Source organism: Diplotaxodon limnothrissa, linkage group LG11 (assembly GCF_057381915.1).
Source record: "Diplotaxodon limnothrissa isolate DT_005_m linkage group LG11, D_limnothrissa_male_GT1.1, whole genome shotgun sequence".
Lineage (NCBI taxonomy): Eukaryota > Metazoa > Chordata > Actinopteri > Cichliformes > Cichlidae > Diplotaxodon > Diplotaxodon limnothrissa.
The window spans coordinates 32894825-32914219 of NC_140606.1; the positions used below are offsets into that span (position 1 = coordinate 32894825).

General features: G+C 39.4%; 2 protein-coding genes across 2 annotated transcripts; both read left to right on the plus strand.

Moving 5' to 3' along the window:
- The first annotated feature begins 27 nt into the window (after nucleotides 1-27).
- ensab (endosulfine alpha b) lies at nucleotides 28-7904 on the plus strand. The gene is made up of 3 exons (XM_085366646.1): nucleotides 28-243; nucleotides 2839-2961; nucleotides 4274-7904. The coding sequence occupies exons 1-3, from the start codon at nucleotides 28-30 to the stop codon at nucleotides 4442-4444; spliced, it is 510 nt and encodes a 169-aa protein (XP_085222772.1). The 3' UTR covers nucleotides 4445-7904.
- A 993-nt stretch (nucleotides 7905-8897) lies between these two features.
- mcl1b (MCL1 apoptosis regulator, BCL2 family member b) lies at nucleotides 8898-10845 on the plus strand. The gene is made up of 3 exons (XM_085366647.1): nucleotides 8898-9476; nucleotides 9703-9953; nucleotides 10078-10845. Exons 1-3 carry the CDS (start codon nucleotides 9026-9028, stop codon nucleotides 10192-10194), a joined length of 819 nt encoding a protein of 272 aa, XP_085222773.1. The 5' UTR covers nucleotides 8898-9025; the 3' UTR covers nucleotides 10195-10845.
- The last annotated feature ends 8550 nt before the right edge of the window (nucleotides 10846-19395 follow it).

Here is a 19395-nt window from a genome sequence, read left to right on the forward strand (position 1 = left end):
ACAAGGGAAACGCCGGCCCTAACGGTGATGTCATATGTCGTTACGCCATTTTTGTTGGAGAGCAGTCGTGTTCAGAAAAGCAGGATTAGATCCAGTACAGGTACACAAAACGGTACCTTGAATAATCATCTCTTTGAGTTGGTCCAGCAACCGACGAGACACCTGCGTGTCCTCCACACTCACAAAATGTCGTCAGAAAACCTGGACTCGGATACTCAGGTGGACTACGAGGACGAAAAACAGGTGGGTTTCTGCCTGCTATCTTGATGTTGTTAGCTAACCTCAGAGCATGCTAACTAAGCAGTGGCTAGCATCAGTTAGCATAAGTGTTTGCAGTAAGCTTAGCGCTGCACCAATGCACCGGGGAAGACCTGGAAGATGCGTACAGCCGATATGAGCTGCTCTGTATAATGGAAGTGGTTTAGTTGTAGCTGCCATAGCATAGAAGCACCTTGCTTGTGTGTCACTTTGTTTTGTCCCTTGCTTGGTGTCATTGGCTGGCGAGTCCACAGCAGCTCAGGCCTCATTGGTCTGTACCCGAGGGGGGGTTTACACACTAAATGTGTGGCCTGCGGTCTCCAGATAAAGGCATGACTGGGTAATTTCACTCAGTGCACACTGAGTAAGTAAAGATAACTGCGCTAAAGTCGAATAGAAAACTGTCTTTCCTGAATGGCTAGCAGTTTCTGGATTCCTGGTGGTCTTGCACTGACTGTGACAACCAGCTGCAGTGCTTCCGCATTTCCATACTATGCCATAAGCACAGCAGCGATGCCATGTAGTCCATTATTAGGATCGAGGGTTTGCCAAACATTCTTATGTCAGTATCTGTTAGATTAGTGTTGACACTCGTTAAGTTTATTTACACTGTACCAACAGTGGGGCAGAAATAACAAGATAAACACCCGTGGTGGATGCTAACATTAATGTCAGTATCTATTATCTTTACAAGAAAGATGTTCAGTCCTAACACTATAAAGCAGAGGTTATAATGTAAAGTCTAGTTTTCTCATTTTAAGTACTTTTAACTTTGTTTTTATTATTCACATATCTAAATTGCGTTACTCAATACGAGAAAACTAATGAAAAGTGGAAACTAAACGTTGCCCAGCCTTTACAAGGTAGGAAGTTAAAAATTCAGACTTTGCTTGGCAAACTTGTTGATTTCTGTTTATAACCGTGCATTACTGTTCATGCCCTACTAATCATAAAGTTGAAGGGAATAGAAATTGTTTGTATTGCAGTGACAGATGTTGCTTTATGACTGTTGATATTGTCATAACTCAATTTGAATCATGAGTTTTTGTTACTGAGATTCTGTGTGAATTAAGCTGATGCCACAAAAGGAAATATTATTTTAATATTTCATCTCTTCGTATGGCGACACAGCCTGTGCATTTAAGCTTTTCCAGTAGTTTAAGCAAACCTTATAAACAGGACTTTTAACCCTGTCTGTTGCTTTAAGTGAACAAAAAAAGACAGTCCTTCCTGAGGGGAATATTTAGTTATACTGTAACTAAATATTCCCCAGTTCCACTGTGTACACAAAGACTGTGTTGGAATCTGCAGTTTCCCTGCATCAAAACCAAATATAGTACCTCATAAATTTCTCTTCATGGACCCAAGTGAATCAGCACACTCTGTGCAACACCTCCTCCACCCCCACCCCCCCAAGGGAATCTGTTCATCGGCTTCTGTGTCCTGGGTCACATTTTATCCCTGCCCCAGCAAGCTTTATAGGCTGAGTGCCCTATCTTGTCTCTATAGTGGAAGTAGGTCTATGCTGTGCAGCTCACTTGAGGTGTGTTTATAAGGAATGTCTAAATGCCCTTTGGAGTTTGTCCATTATAGTCTTGCACTAGCCTGTTTTCTGAAATAGTTTTAACATGGAGTCAAGCGCTTGACTCCTGCTGTGTGCACAGGGTGGTGCCCCAGATTAGTAGCTTCAGTATCTACCTGTCGGGTACTTGAATGGCAATGTCTGACTAGTTTTACTAGTATTCGGCAGAGGCATCAGCACAAGCCCTTCCATTGTTTCAGAATTCCCACTGTAGGCTTCAGCAATCTAAGCCTAGCATTGTTTGGACAGCCCGGTCATGTTGTTATTTCTTGACCCAAATTTTCAGATTTTCTCTAAATGTATGACTACATAACATAGTAGTTACTATTACCAGAAACACAGTTGAGCACAAGATCACAATAGGATTTAGCAATTAATAGCATAGATTTTGTGTCTTGTTTAAAAAATGGAAAGTTGCAGAATTCAGTTACTATAAATAATGGACTCTGTTACAGCGTTTAGTTTTATAGTAATTTTGAGATTTCAGCTTTATACATTCTAGTTTTATTTTTAATATATGCATAAACAATATTTTGGTCACAAGATCTTTAGCAACACAACTTTCCAATAGAGCTTTAGTTGTTTGTTACTATCATAAGCTTCTAAAATCATTCAGCATTCATTCTTAAGGTCCCTGGTCGTACCAAGTTTCCTCTCAGGCATTATGGTGTTATGAGAGACTGTAAGAGGAGGACAGTCATGCTGTGACTCATGCTATCATGGAGTATATGAAGTTTCCGCTAGTCACTGTCATGCTTTTGAATCCCTTTCACAGCATTACTTTTAGGTGTTTTTAATGTACTGGTCCTGTGCTCCACAGTAAACTTGTAGTCTTTGTGGAAAAAGTTGTAGAATTGCAGGGTGGCCAGAAGTGAGTGGCTATCACATGACCAGCTGTTCTAGTTGTGAACTTTTCTGAAGCTGCATCCACCGACATTTTAAAGGATCCCTGTTTTTCTGCAAAACAAGAGGGTTAAACCTTTTTTTTGTCTCTACAGGACTCTCAAGAGAAAAATGCAAACCCAGTTAAAGCAGAAGAGGCGAAGCTGAAGGCCAAATATCCTGGTCTGGGCCAGAGACCCGGTGGGTCAGACTTCCTGATGAAGAGACTACAAAAAGGAGTGAGTTACTATAGTTTGCCTATGATGCGATCAGAGACAGCAGCAGCCGCAACAGCAGTGGAAAAACAGGACTGTGCGTTAATGAGAGCTTCTCAGAAAACAAGTCATTAAACACCTGCACCCCACGTAAAATTGAAAAAGGATAGCTGTTGTTTTGGTATGGTCAAGCTGCTGTTACTATTATTGAACAACGAACAATTTGAATGTAATTGCAGTGAACATATCTTTAATTTTTAATAAAGATATCAGCGATCTAAAAACCTAACTGATAAAGTTTATGCTCACCTTAGAAACCAAAGAATCAAGGCTCTACCTAGAACCACCATTGAGTTGTTGATTCATCAGTGCTACAAGGGTAAATTAATTGAAACGAAGAGAAAAATAATTTCTCCATCCTCAATAGACTGGAATACAAAGCTGCTAGATTGATGGCACGTGCAGTACAGCTTGTGTGACAGAGTAACTTTAATTTGTATTTTGAACTGCAGAACAGAGCACCCAAAGGAAACTTTAACTCCAATCTCACTTTTCCCGGATTTAAAATTGTATGTCTCTCTCCACCTGCACATGCTCTATATGCTTCCACCTCTAGAGGTTGTTGAAAGTCATTCTGGGAAACATGGGTAGGAGTAGGAGTAGCCAAGACATTCAGAGGGAAAAGCGTTTTATCATAAGATAATAAACACTATCAGAGACTGAGGAGGTAGGTAATCTCATACTTAAATTTTTTAAATGTTGAAACATAAGCATATGATTTGATTAAAGAGAATAGCATTACCACTGTGGTATCTTCTCTGATGTGTGAGCACTATCGACATATTTGTTATTGTGCTGGTTCTAGTTCTCTTTAGCTGTTAAACTGAACACTGTTAAATTTATAGTAAGGAACAATATTAAAGAAGGAAATGCAAAGCATGCTTTATAATGATTACAGCTTATATGGTGACTGTATCCTCATTTTATAAAAGGCAATTTGGAAGGAGGTAGAAGATGATGCGGCTGGGTCTTAAAGCTACATTCAGTTAGCATTGTTTCAAATTTTATTAGGCACACACAAAACCGGTTTTTAAAGCTGTTCTGGTTTATGGGTATGATTGTGGTGTTCAGCATTAAAAAAATATGGTAGTTAAACTCAGGCTGCTAAAGATGAGTATGAATTTTCCTCCATCTGTTACACAGGAATACATTTGGAAAGTTTTCTATAGCACTAGTGCAATCAGCAATAACCCTTTGTACAAATATGTAAGCACTGTTCTCAGTATTTAGCATGTCGCTAAACTTTGTAGCACCTCTGCTCTCTCTTTTCACGCAGCAAAAGTACTTTGATTCGGGTGACTACAACATGGCCAAGGCCAAGATGAAGAACAAACAGCTTCCTGTGGCAGGGCCTGACAAGAATCTGGTAACTGGTGACCACATTCCCACGCCACAAGATCTACCCCAGAGGAAGTCCTCCTTGGTGACCAGCAAGCTAGCTGGCTAGCCTTTGTCATTCAAGAAGCACCCTCCCCCCCTTCCCCCCCGGGATTCCCAGCAAGCATCCCTCCTCCACTTCACCTGTGTCCCCAATATGTCCATCCACTCCCCTCTCTTCCTTTTACATCCCCATGCACCACTGGCTTTAACATATCGGGCAGAGTTGTATAAGTTAAAACTCCATTTGCTTATATGTGGGTGGGGCGGGATGGGAGGGACGGAGGTTTAGGCGGCCCACAAGGTCATAGCCTTCTCTGCCTTCCCACAATGCACAGCTCTGCCCCCTCTGTGCACTCTGCGCTACCGCCTCCCTTATATCTTGGTTTTCAGTGTTCCAAGATGCATTACAGTAGGTGTGTGTGTCATCGGGCAGGGGTAGGATGGGATGAGTTAATGCACTTTGTATTCTGTATAGTATTTTTTTTTTTTTTTTCATTTTTGCATCCTGAATGACACCAAAATAATGTGTGTACGGGAGTTAGAAACCATGATCACAATGTGTTCTTTGAGCTTCATCTTCCCTTTCTATGCTGGTAGCTAGCTTCAGCGGGAGGGTTTGGAAGATATATGTGAATAATTGCTTGCTTACCAAATCTGTGAGGGGCAGCTTAAGGGATACTTGGCATTCACTAACACCCTATTGGGAAATGAGTGGAAGTTTCCTTGCATCTCACCCCTTCAGTCACTTCAGTCAAATATAATCTGACGACAACTGCTGCAGCTCATCCAGGCAGGGATTTGAAACACTTTTTTCTCTGTCTGTGTGCTTCTGTTGCTTTTATTTCCTACACCTTTTGCTCCTGTTTCTCTCATTTAAAAAAAACATGGCTGCATGTTTGTAATATGTAACAAAAAAAAAAAAAAAAAAAATTAACATGCTTTTGTAACAGGAGTGGAGCAGCTGCTTAGTAAGTGATCAAAACAACCACCTAAAGTCCTGAAATGTCCACAGTCACACTTCTTTACTTGCTTTGCTTTATGCTATTCTGACAATCCATGTACACACGCTCCTGTTTGCTGCCCAGGGTGGGAGCCAGTTGAGTATATCCTGGTATTATTTTTAAAGGCTGGGAACCCTGCCAGCCTATGAGCTCAGCCTTTGTGTGGTTGCTGTTGAGATGCATCAAGATATGTGCTAACTATGAGCCTAAAAGATTTGTTGGGGGGGAAGCACCCTGCATAGTGTATATGCTTCTGTAAATAATACTCAAACAAGCACGTAACTCGTGATAAGCTTAGCGCTTTAAGGACTGAACCGGCTAGCATGCCTGAGAGAAATGGTAGTGCTAAATCAACTCAGTTGGGATTACACCCTAGGATTTCTGGCTTGGATATTCTTTGCTTTAACAACTGAGCCGAATTCCACATTGCAAGCCCAGAGGCTGTGGATACACTTGTCTTTTCAATGTGACTGTTACTATCCAATCATCCTGCTTACATTGCAATGTGATGAGGCAGCTTTGAGCCCACACTGATCTGGCTAGAGATGTAAGGAGTGATGTGGCTTCCACATATCTTTCTGGCTATTTTTGAAGCACTGATGCAAGCACTTCTAAAGGTTTTGTATCCAGCCACAAAAGTCTCATTGAGATGACAAAAAGTACCCAGAGTCGTTGCAGTCATACTTGTGTCTTTCAAGGCCATATGTAAAGTAAATTTTTTTTAGTATTTAAGGGTTGACTATGAAAAAAAACCTAATTCTGACAGTGATTTCTAATTTCATGTAAGAGAATGTTTTAATACTTAAGAATGAACAGTATCTCATAGTGGTTCCCTTAACAGCTGACCTCCTTTCACTGCAGTTCACATAATGAAACACTAACCTTAGTTTAAAAAAAGTTCAACTACTTCACTAAAATCTCAGCTGGAGTATTGCCCTACATTACTACCAGCACGTCGTAGAAGTTTATTCTCTCCAAAACTCACACTACTCATATGGATGTTTGATCTCAGGGGTGTTAGAGGGTAAACGACAGGCAACCTGATAAGTGCAGCTCTATAACGCATCATCACGGGCTTAAAGTGGAACAGGGCATATCTGCAGGAGCGCCAACACTTGCGAAGCAGAGAGAGATTTTATAACACATGGTGAGGGGGTAATCCCACCTGTTATCGTGATTCAGCTTCTGAAACAGGTCAATGGAACGATCGCTAAATCTCTATACTTTGAATGTGCGCCCTTCGCACAGTCAAGAATCTGAACTGGATGCCGGCACTCACTGAGAATCAGTGTAAATTACTGCTTCAGGGAACCTTCACAAACGCACACTCCACCACGTAGGCTAGGTAACAGGGTGCATGCACCATCACGTTCTCGACCTCACTTATTTTTCAATGAGACTTTAAAATGTGTCAAAGTTGCAGTGGGTGAAAGAGGACTGACTTGTGCATATATGCTTGTTGTTGTGGTGGTGTATGAATGCACTGCTTTTCTCTGTTCCAGCTGTTGTAAATAGACTTAAACAGGAAATTATTTTTGTTGTTTCCCACTTGCGTTCCACTCTTTCATAGCCCAAGCTATTTCTGATTCAATGGTTCCTCTCTCCTTTCTGTTTAACACTACTTCTGCTGTATCTTATTGTATCGCAGAGGCTATGTGAATCTGTATCAAATGGAAATATGTGTAAATGCTGCTGATTCAGTCAATGACAAATCTAAGAGAGCATACCCTGTAAAGAACATCTGTCCTCTTGATTCTGCCAGTCTGACTCTTTAAGCATCTCACTTCAAGAGTCATAAAGCTCCTGTGGCAAAAACTGGTTACATGTTAACTATGTTAAACTTCAACTTAAGTGCAGATTCCAAAAAATGTATGTATAAATGCATCGTTGGTTTGGAACAAATGTGTGGTCTAGCCAGATCTTAAAATTCTGAGCTGCTTTGTCACTTTGATAAGAACAGACTATTGTGTTGTGTTTAAAAAGCCTACATTATTTCTGCTTCAAGAAGTAAGCCCAGGTTAAATAAAGAAAAGGTTAATATGCTGTGATGTTATGAAACAACAGTGGAGAGATGTTCTTGAATGCTACTTGATGTTTGGCTTTGCAAGGAGCAGTGCAACAAGAGGAAATAGCTGGGTATGTTTCATACCCAACACACAGGGTGTCTCTTGTTCAGCTATGATAAATATGTGCCAGAATGTATAAAATAATTAACAGGCTGTGTGCTCTGAAGTACTTTTGTGCTGCTTTTACCTTATCTGTTTTCTTGTTTTGCAAGTAATATTTTTTTTTCTTGTGTTCTCTTAATGCATAATTAGTATATTTCATCCTGGCCCAAGACTGCAGGGAAATCAGATGCACCCTTGCTTCCAAGAAAAAAAAGGGTTTACATGATAAACAGGATGACTGGAGAATACAGGAATGATTTTAAGACTTCAGAAGTACAAGGGTACTTGGAATGTTTAAGTTGTGTGGAAGTAGGTGAGAGGATTTTTGTCAGTATTTGAAATAAACTTTTACATTAATAAGGTGCTTTTGTGGGGTTTTGTTTTATGAGTTCAGTTGTTCATCCTTGTTACATGTTAAACAGATGAATTAGCTGCTGATTAAATCCTAAGATTTCTTGCATGGTCAACAGAAGAAATCTTGGGATGAGGCGCAAAACCCGGAATGTTCTGGGTTTAAAAAAAACAGAAGAAGGAAGAAGCATTCTCAGACACACAAACGCATAGGAGGCGCAAGCTTTCATTTAACACTAGGGGGAGGCATAATCATGCAGGTGTGAGAGACAAGCCAGGATGGAAAATTCTAGGTGTTTCTGTTATACCAGCATATAACATGAAAGGTGATGAAAGCTACTAATTAGGATATATTTTGACATTGGCAAAGCAAAGACAGTTCTTTAACTTAAGGAAATGTGTCAACATTGGCATTCTGTCATAGATCAAATGCACTTCTGCTTATGTGAGGATAGGGTTGTTGTAAATCAATGGCACGTTATGGAGCTCGGAGATTTAAGATGATGGTTTCCTATACTCCTTTATTGGTAGATTAGTGTTGGAGTGATATCAAAGGAGTGTAATGGTGTCACTTCCTACCTAGGTGAATGTCCCTCTACAGTGCAACACATCTGTCAGAAGATAATCCAATACACTATAATTTTAACATTATATTTTAACCATAAAGTCTTAAACTACTTTATTATTATTAGTTAAATTAAATTGTGTTTTGCTTTGAGTTTAAAATATTTTACTTTGCTTTATCATTATTATTTTTTTTGTTGTTATGTTGCCAAGCGTAGGAAAATAATTAATAATGAGGACATAACAACAGAGTTTTAATTATAACCTCTGTGCGTGTTTTCAGTTGTATTGTTATTATAAATTTTTAGAATTAATTTTGGGAGTGTTTATGACAATGCCTAACACGGTTTAAACTGGAAATTTTTCCACGCCTACGTCGTGCGTCAGTGAGGACTATAAAAGGCGGACTCAACCGTTTTCAGTGCGTTACTTCCGCTCGAGAGAAAATGCCAGAGATGAAGCGTTAGGCAAGAAGCTAGCTTTTTGTCAAATATAGCCTAACGCCGATTTTCTTGTCGAAGTATTTTTCGTGTAACAGTTTGGTGTTCGTTTGAAGTTAACAAGATGGCCAACTATATGATGTTGAAAAGGAACCAGTGCACCTTAATGGAATATCTTATTCCTCAAAATGGAGTCTTGGAGGGACCAATGCACTACGGATCGGGAAATTCCTCTCCGCAGAACGCCACAGGCTCCTCTAAAGACTCTAGCAATGGGATTGTGTCCAATGGTACCCCCAAACGGCCGGACAACCTCGAGGTAACCTCAACAAACGGGTATAAAACAAAAGCTATCCGGGACCGGGAGGAAGACGGTTCGTTGCCGAGCACCCCGGAGTTTCATTCGGACAGTGAATCCGACGAGCAGCTGGAGAGAGAAACGAAACTCCTTATTCACAGTTTTTTGGGTGACTTTATTGGACTTTCTCAGCCTCAACGAAAAGAAACCAAAGCACTAAAGACGATGAAAAGAGTTGTTGCGGACGTATTAGAAAAGCACAGATACGCTTACAACGGTAAGTTGAAACCAGTCTGTGCGGATTTTGCACAAAGACCTTTCAGAGCGTTTGTCTGCTTCACTCACAGGCTGCCTTTTAACTGCTTCAAGTCACCACAAGCTTGCAATTTTTAAACCGAGACCAAACTGCTAATATACTAAAATAGAATTTACACATTTCACTAAACTTCGACTTAAAATAAGTGACTTCGATTTTCTGATCTAGTCTAATTTTCTTTTCGCAGGAATGATTAATAAATTGTCATTGGATGAAAGAGACGAGGATATGTCATTTGTCGGTGCTGTAGCGAAGAGCCTCTTTGGAGACCACACGACCAACTGGGGTCGTATTGTCAGCTTTATGGCCTTCGGGGCAGTGGTCTCTCAGCACCTGAAGGAAAAGGGCAGGGACAACTACGTGGCGCTAGTGAGCCAAGAGATTTCTGCATACCTGCTGTCTGAACAGCGAGACTGGATTGTAAAAAACAATGCATGGGTGAGTAGTGACATGATTGGGGGAAAATAACTGCATAACTTCCTTTTATTGTCCCAGAAAGTATTTTGTGCCCAGTGAACATAATCTGCCTCTTTCTTACCCCATCTTTCTTTTTCCTTTCCAGGATGGCTTTGTGGAGTTCTTTCGAGTAGCAGACCCTGAGTCGATAGTCAGGCACACACTCATGGCCTTTGCTGGATTTGCTGGTATTGGGGCAACACTGGCCCTGTTGATCAGGTGAATTTGGTGGACACTGAGCAGCAACCTTTTTTTTTTTTTCCTTTTCTTTTTTTCTTTTTTTTTTCCTTCCCCATTGGACACCTTTTCAAACCGCTTTCGGGAGGTGGAATGGACAAAAGGAAAAAATGTTTCAGAAATACATTATTTAATTCAGAAGTCTATTTTTGCTAAAAGATGTCATAATAAAAAGGAAAAAGACATTTTTTTTCCTTTTTTGCTAGTCTTTTTTAAATGATTGTTTACTCACTATATTTTGTTGTATAATGCTTTGGTGGCAGTGGTTTGTAAGAATGACCCAGATCAAAACTAGGAAGCGAAACCTGCATGATTCCAGTTTCCAAAATCCATTCAGATCTTCTACAATCTTTTGAGGATATCTGAAGTCAAGAGAGTGCTGGAGGAGGTGGATTTGCATGAGTGTGGCAGTACTTCCTGATTATGAAAATGCTGGAACTGCACTAGGAGACAAGACCAACAACATGGACTTTTGACTGTAAAAGGATTCTGGAAATTTTGAATCTGTTGAAAAGCTGAACAAGGACTAAGAACAGTTGGGGGGGGTGGGGGGAGGCTGAGGCTATGTGCTTGAACAGAAAGCAGTCTATGATCCAGCTGTAAGCTACAACCCTGTACAGATCAATTAAAGATATTTAATTTACATAGTTTGGCCTTTTCACACTCTTTGCTTAAAAAGGAAATTCGCAAAAGCAGGAAGTTGGTTAAATCTATGCTCGTTAGTTCTAATGCTGCTTATTTAGGCCTGTGCAGTAAAGTTGACACCTACACATTTGTTAGCCTTTATACAGTCACACCACAACCCAAATGCAGCACAATGGCTGCCATTTCCTAGAAATTTTAGGCTGCAGCAGCACCTTCCTCACACTAAGTGCTCAGCTGCATCCACACTTCTAGGTGCATCTGTAGCAAATTATCTGCAAAGAGCTGGTGCACAATAACTGAATTCAACAAGCAGATTGTGAAACTAGGCTAAAGGAGTTCATAACATCCTGAAATTACATAACATTGTCTACTTCCTGTGTTTTTAGCTACCTAGAGACTAGTGACTTATCACATATGGCACATTTGATTGGGTCTTTGCATTTTTAATGTCTGGGTATATTTTCATGCGTTGATGCAGTTTATTCTAGTTTGTCTTTTAACTGCACACATCTTTAAAGTCTTTGCCATCCAGGAGGTTTCTAAAGTACACTTGACTTCTACGGTGTTCTGCTGCTGTTTTGTTGAAAGCAATCCTGATGCGTGGCTTCACCCATGTTTGTTCAGATCCTCCTGTTGTCTCGGGTTACAGAACAAACACTCACTCAGGTCTCAGGAAGAAATGGAGTGTGTCTCGCCATGGTGATGATCCACAGCAGGCCTACCCTAGTCTTCTCCTGTGGCTAATGTTATCTACCACCCAGGTTACCCCTGTAGTTAACTGTGAAGAACAGACTGGTAGACAATAGGGAATTAAGGCTGAGGTAATTTCATAGAGAAGTTTGCGCAATACCCGAATGGACTGGGTATGCAGAAAAGAAAGCTCTGCAGTGTGACGCACACAATCTTTAAACAACCTTGAGACTGGTAACTAGGAAGAGGGAGAGTGTGTGTGTGTGTGTGTGTGTATTTCTCCTTCTGAAGGACTAAAGCTGTTTTCCAGCGGTAAGAAGTGGAAGATCTGATATAAAAGAGCAAAAGTGGTGTGCACAAAAAGAGGGAAGCACACTGTCACTACATATTGGCAAACCAATTCTGAAAATGCCAGTAATTTAGACAAATGTAAAAACAAAGATTTTGTATTGAACTGAAAATGAAACAGTTGCTGAAATGGGTGTTGCGCTTGCAAATTTCAAAGTCATTGTGGTTTATACACTGGGATAGGTGGTCAGTAGCAGCAAAGGGAAGCTGTAAGATGAATTCTGTGACAGTCTCACAATATACCTTCTGTTTTTTTTTTTTCTTAAACTTTTTAATTTTCCAGCTGCATTAGTTACGTTCAGATACAATAGTGAAGCTGTAAACTGAAAAGGCTCACTCCAACACATCAGCTTGAATTCCTTTCGTGGGATAGTTTGAGGAGTGGTTTAGAAACCTTTGTCTGCACATACCATCACAGAAACTACCCACGCAGAGAGATAAAATGGTTGGGCCTAATCTGTCTTTACTCAGACTGCAGAACTCTTCTGGATATCAGTCAATATACCCCCCTTTGACATTTAAAACTAGTGATTTTGGTCTGCAGCTCATTAGGTTTTTGTTTTATAGTGCCTCTGATAAGGCAGTCTGCCTTAACTCCCATCAGAGATATTCAAAAGTAAACTTCAGAAAACAGTTTTGGTTTCAAGTCAAACCCATTTCAGTTGCTCAAGTGTTTCTTTTGCAATTTTGAAACATGAGCCTGAGGACCTGGCAAAGATGGTATTGGTTAAGTTGCTCTACTTCCTCATAGCAACAGCCCGCCCCTTGATTTTAAAATAAGCAGTGTTTCTGAGAAGTCAGCTGACGCAGAAGTTAATCTTTAACGACGCTGCACACTGTAGAATTCTGAGAACTCTGACCCTGAGATACAAAGATAGGCCCAGTTTTCGCAGTTTGCTTTAACACTGCGTAAAAGGGGAGCAAAATTTGTTAGATTAAAAAGTTAAGTGCTTGCATGCCCTACTAGCCACAAAGAGACAAAACAAGAGTTCAGAGCTGCTTCACTGGTGCAGAATTAGAGGCTTGCACTGTTTACTTTAAGGTTTGAGAGGAAACTTTAATTAAACCTTTGACTAAGTCTGTGCTTGACTTGAAGAGAACCTGTTTAAATAACTGTGCAAAGTATCAGCTGATGGCTCTCCTTTAATGGCAGGAGTTCCTTTGAGCTAAACAAGTTTAAATAAAATGTAAATGGCCTGTATTGAGTGCTAGATCAAATCCTAGTTTCTACACTACATTTTGCAGACATTAAAGCTAAACATTCACTCTGTTACTTTTGGTGGCTGGGGCCCGTTCACAGCCTTTATCTCTGCTGACACTAGTGTCCCACGCTTCTTTGGAATCTGTACCTATAACTGGTTTGCCCAGAAGAGAAACGCCTGTTGAATGCCATTTATGCAAAAAGCAGACATGTGCATGCACATTCTCTCTGATAAAAGCAGCTACAAACCTGTCCTTGTTATAACTCACACAAGCCTTTCATTCATGCTCAGTTACTTATAAATGGATGTCAACAGTCTGTAAAAAATAAATGAAACAAACAGAAGCAAAGAGTACATATGATCTGTTATGTGCTCGTTGTGCAAGAAACCTGCCATGAAAATATTGAAACCACTTTGTGTCATATAGTCCACATTGCAACTCAGTGCTACTTAGATGACATTGCAAAACTTTAAGGACAAATTACAGTTCTATAGATTTACAGACAAATTTAACAAATTTATGAACAACTTTATTCATATGACTGTTCATTAGCGATTGTTTTGCACCACAATGGTTCCATGATACTGGACTTCACTACATCACACTATCTTTTTTTTTTTTCTTCTTCTTTTTATGATAAGATGGTTGACTTCAGTTCACCTTACACCCAGTGGATACCTGCCACCTTGAGTGTCAGAAAGTAGAAACGTGGCTGCAGTCCTTTTTTTTAATGTGGTATTGTTAAGAGGAGATACTATACAACAGTTGCAACAACAACAAAAAGAACTTGAAGGATGTATCAGAATCTGTGAAAGCCCCTGCCTGTGGCTAATATCTCAGTCTTCCTAGGTATTCCTGAATGCACCATTGTAAAGCTCAGCTTAAGTAATTAGCTGATTCGGTGTACCTGGTCTGGAAACAGAATAAAGCCACTCCAGTTCAGAAGTAAGTCCCACTCATTCTGACTTCCCATTTGGCATTTCTCCGTCCATTGTTGCTTTTTGTTAATTAAGCATTCAAATATAAATGAGCCATCTACTGCTGTGTCAGATTGCCATATTGTTTGTCTTTGGGTTTTCAGCTTTAAAATTCTATTTTTCTCCTGTCTAATCATACTTGTGTGTTCTGTGGTAGGAACTGTTCATAGATATGTCTTGCTCCCATGCATTTCCAAAGCCTTTTTAGCATTGTTGTTGGAAGCGGCTATTTCGGGATGTAGATAAAGGAAACAATGTCTTTAAATAGAAGTGTGTTTGTTTTTAAATAATAATTGCAGACCAGAGGTTGTGTGGTTTGCATTCGTCAATGGCTCAGCCTGAACCTTTGAACATCAATCTCTTCTTGGTGAGGTGATACTTATCTCAGATCAAATTGGATCCACTGGGTGACGTGTCATGTTCCTTCCTGAGTGGAGTCATCTCTCCTCCTGAAACTTTATTCTTTGACTTGACTGATGACCATAGTGCAGTATTATCGGCTTATCCGTGTTGGCAGTTATGACATACAGGCTGGACTCTTGTCAGTTTCTACTGCAGTCCTCAGTTTTCTTTTGACACCCTGTACGTTTAAACTGTGTTCATACCTTTTTCTTTAAAAAAACAAACAAAAAACACTTATTATAGTAGTCTTATTAATGACATTTATTTAAATTAGTAAATTTTATATTGTTTGGCAGACTAGATCACTTCAGGATCAGTTTTAGTTCTCTGCCTAGGTTCTCTGTAATTTTGATATAGGCGTCTAGTTTGTGATGTTATAAATAGCTAAGGCCTACCACTGTCTAGTACGCAAAGATATGCAAACTACAGGAAAATGATGCATTTGTTTCCAAATTAAGTTGCCAAGCAAGTTTAGGATTCTCCATAGAAATAAATGCACTCTTCTCTTTTAGTGAGTGTTTGCTTTAAGATAGCTTATTGTAGGCTGTTCACACAAAGTCTTATAATAATAATTATTATTATTTTTATTAGTTTTTCTTGGTTTCATTTGTAAGCAATAAGCATCATAACATTGTGAAAAATGTCCACGATGGCTGCTGTGGAGAAGCTGGAAGACTGCTTAACATTTGGAGTCACTTCTACAGTAATGTGCAAAAGTCTTATCCATCCTTCATTTCTTCATACACTACTCAGAAAAATTAGACATGTGACATGTAGTGTAGCAAAAGTCGGAGAAAGGGTCGGTAATCATATAAAATTTTTAATCTGAATTACTGTGGTTTGTTTAATATATGCACATTTTAAAAACAAAAGTCCAATCATGGAGATGAGCATTTCCCATCGTGTTGCATCACTTCTTCTTTTGACAAAAGTCATTTGTGAACTGACCATTTCTTGTATTTCTTTTCCCATTCTTGCTTTATATTGGATGTCACTTGCACAACAGTAATATTTTGTGTCACCTACTTTGGTCATATGTTTCCAGTGCGTGAGAAGTTTGGACTACAGGCAGGCCGGTTTAGCAACCACACGGTATTACCTTATGGAGCAAAGCTGTTGTAACATGTAGATGTAGAACATCTTGCTGAAATAAGTAAGGCCTTCCTTGAACAAGATGTAAGGAAGATGGCAGTATGCATTCCTCTTAAATCCTGTATGTGCTACTCAGCATTAAGATGTTTAAGTTGCTTGTGCAATGTGTACTAGTGCCCCATCATTATGGATGCTATTATTTGATGTTAGCTTCTAAACAGAACACATTGTCCCTTGTCTCTCTGCTCGTTAAGATGCTGTTAACAAAACTGAGATAGTCAAAGGAGCTTGCAAAGAAAAGTGTCTGGACTTCTTTAAGTTGCTTGAAGACGTTTCACCTCTCATCCGAGAAGCTTCTTCAGTTCTGATCAAGATCAAAAAACTGAGATAGTTTTCCACTTCATTAACGCCATCTTAAATGAGTTCAGGCCCAGAGAAGGCACCAGTGATCCTAGATCTTGTTTATACACAATACTGTGCACATGTTTTGTGCCAGCCCTCTTTATATTTTGCTAGGGAAATGGGGTGTGATTGACTGAAATTTACATGGAAATGCAGTATATAAGCCTAAAACAGAATTTGTACAACTCTAACAAACTTGAAAGTCAACATCTGACCATCTTCATTCTTCAGCACAGCCTCAACTCTAATACTGTAATCAAGCTTTCTTATAATTTCTTCAGCAATAGTTTGGCTGCCATTTCTGTGTAATTTTACACTGAAGTGCTACTGACGATTGACTATCCAATACCCAATCACATTGCAAACCTATTGTCAATTAACCTGATTAGTTGTCTGATTTTCCAGAATGTAACAAAAGCATTTGGTATTACCCAACTTCACTATTTGCTAGCAATAAGATTTGCATCGACTTTTCAAATTGTAACAGCTCTTAGTGTCAGTTTTCTTTGTTAGTAATATTAAGTAGCATTTAAATTAAACATCTTACAACTTGCTTTGGGAACAGCACTGAACATCTAACTTTATCGGCTCATACAGGTTTCTTTCAGGGTTCGTACGGGTGCTTGAAATCCTTGAAAATGTTGTTAATGTTGTCTTTTCAAGGTATGAAAAGTGCTTGAATTTCAGATGTGGTGCTTAAAAGTGCTTGAAAGTGTAGCTGTATTTCATTCACCACAAACAACTATCTGATTTAATAGTTTTCCTATCAGATATAGGGGTGGGTTTTTATAATCGATTCATCGATTAAAATCGATTCTGGCTTGGATAACGTAAAATCGATTCATTAAAATCCTGAATCGATTTTTTTAATATAAATTTATTTTGCCCGAAATGCCAGAATCTCTGGTGACATCTCACAAAATTTCAAGAACCACCAAACAGTTAAGACAGTAAATGAGAGCAGGTACACGGATTCTGCACATAGACTTAAACACACAGCGCGACCTGCGGATCAGAATCAGTGAGATGTCGCCTTTCTCACGGTCGGGGCTGAAAGCCGACAGCTCGCTGATTCTGATCTGTCGGCGGGTCCGCGCTTTGTGTTCACGCCCTTTATGAGCCGATTCTAAAGCTGTTAGTTTGATCTCTCTCCAAACAATATTGACCGAACCAGCAGCAGAAGAAGATCCAAACGCTTCACATAAACATCGTCATGAATTCACTCTGACTTTTACTGTTTTGCTTCCACCGCTCTCTCTCTCTCCCTCCCTCTCTCTCTCTCTCTCTCTGTACTTCAAGAACAGTTTCCCTTTCTTCATTATTCGCTTGCTTGTTACACAAGTCTACTGTTGTTTACAGCGCTGTCAGCCGCTGTTTTTTTCCCTTTTACATTCTTCCGAAAAGAAAACCTCATTTCTGCTGTTCAATACTGAATAAATTTAAACTTTTTAAAATTATTCAAAATGCAAAACGCTTAACCGTGTCTCTAATAAAACCGCTGTAACTTCAGAGGTGATGTTCATATGTTGATTAATGGTTTTCTTTCGTTTTTGATGTACTGCAGAATATTTTTATAAAATCCCAGGCCAGGAAAACCACCTTCATGTTTTTCTGTGTTTTATCTTCAGCTACTTTGACACAAAAGCATCTGCTGTGATGCTCACACCTTTGATAAAGTCTTGCGAGTGTCAGCTTCCTTTTTATAGATACAAAAATATGTAAATGTACTGATCTGAATTATAATATTTCTGACTGTCAAAATTTCCCAGATTTAAATCGAATCGAATTAAATCGAATTAAATCGAATCGTGGATCGAATCGATTCGGGACCTTGTGAATCGGAATTGAATCGATTCTAGAAATCAGTGACGATACCCAGCCCTAATCAGATAGATATAAAATGAGTCGCAAAATGTAAAAGGAAATTTTCCCCGCCTGGCTGCCTTGTGTCTGTTTCAACGTGTGACCCCGCCCCTCCCTCGGCCAGTCGGGGATGAGTGCGCTAACATAGCTGTAGGTTGCTGTTGTGATGTCAGAAAACGATAATGGCGGAGTTTGCGCTCTCCAGTCGCATGATAGGTGAGTGCTAGTAAATAATTTTCCAGTACGCGTACGTTACACATGCTATATTTTTTTTTTAAATTATGATTATTATTTTGCTATCAAACTCGCTGTAGAAATGATTGAAATACACTTAGTGTGATGCAGTATGGCAGCGCTGTTATGGAATACGCTGTGAACTTAGCTAACATTACTTAGCAGTGATATGAGTTAATTTACTCAAGTGAAAGCTTTAAACATTAGCCCGATACATAACTGGCCAACTTAGGCTTTCTAATTAACCCTCTGGGGTCGACGGACCCAGAGTCTCCATTTCAACTTGGGTTGAAAGTGCGAACTTCAAACTGTATACCAGTTGTTAAATTGTGTTCATAGGCCACGTAAAACCGGTGTTTGGTTTTTTCTGAATAAAACAGTGGCGTTTACTCCGGGAAGAAACGGTAAAAACATATTTTCTAAGGAGAGCGCTAGCAAACACGTTTTGCCTGTGAGTGAAAAAAGAAAAAACACTCCATCCTGATTGATGTCGACCAATCAAAAAATGATATGGCAACATGTGGCATCTGGTTGTTTGGGAAGAGGGGGAAGTTTTAGGAGTGACCAGCGAGAGAGGGTGAGTGAGCGAAAGAGAGAGAGAGAGTTTTGATATGTGATTTTGTGAGGTTTGCCGTGTTTGGAGTCTCAAGTTAGTGTGTTGTCTTGTGTAGTTAGTGTGTAGTGTAGTCGTGTTTTGTTTTTTGTGTCAGTTCTACTAGTGAACGTCACAGTTGCTGCAAAAAAGCCACCAAAAGCAGATTGCAGTGTAAACGCTGAGTGACACACCTGCTGTCAGACCTGCAGGTTTATCCCTGTGCTGTTCTCATCTGTATTATAGTGAACACAAACTATTTTTTTGGAGTTGCATAAATAATTTTTGTGCCTTCTTATCTGATGCAGAACAGCTGCTTCTTTTGTAAAGTAGTTTTAAGTAGTTGTAAAAAACTGAGCCTTGGCTGCATTTTTAGGTAAATAGTACCATATAACTTTGTTGTTTGCAAAACTGACAATTTATTTAAAAATGTACAATTTCTGTTTGCATTTGAATTTATGAAAATGATGTGTTAAACATGCTTGTGGTTTTTACAGTCAAAAATATCACTTTCTACTCGTATTTTAAATTGTCTGAATTTAGATAAATTGTGCTGATACAGTATGTCGAAATGAGAAAATAACAGATTAAAAACTCTATCTTGCCAAAGATGAAATATAGTCAAAAACGGCCAATTATACCCTGGACCCCAGAGGGTTAAAGGCTAAAAGCAAAGTTGTCACCAAGTACTGTTTATATTTGTGTGTATTGCTGCAGCTTTTTTGAGTATTAACTTGGT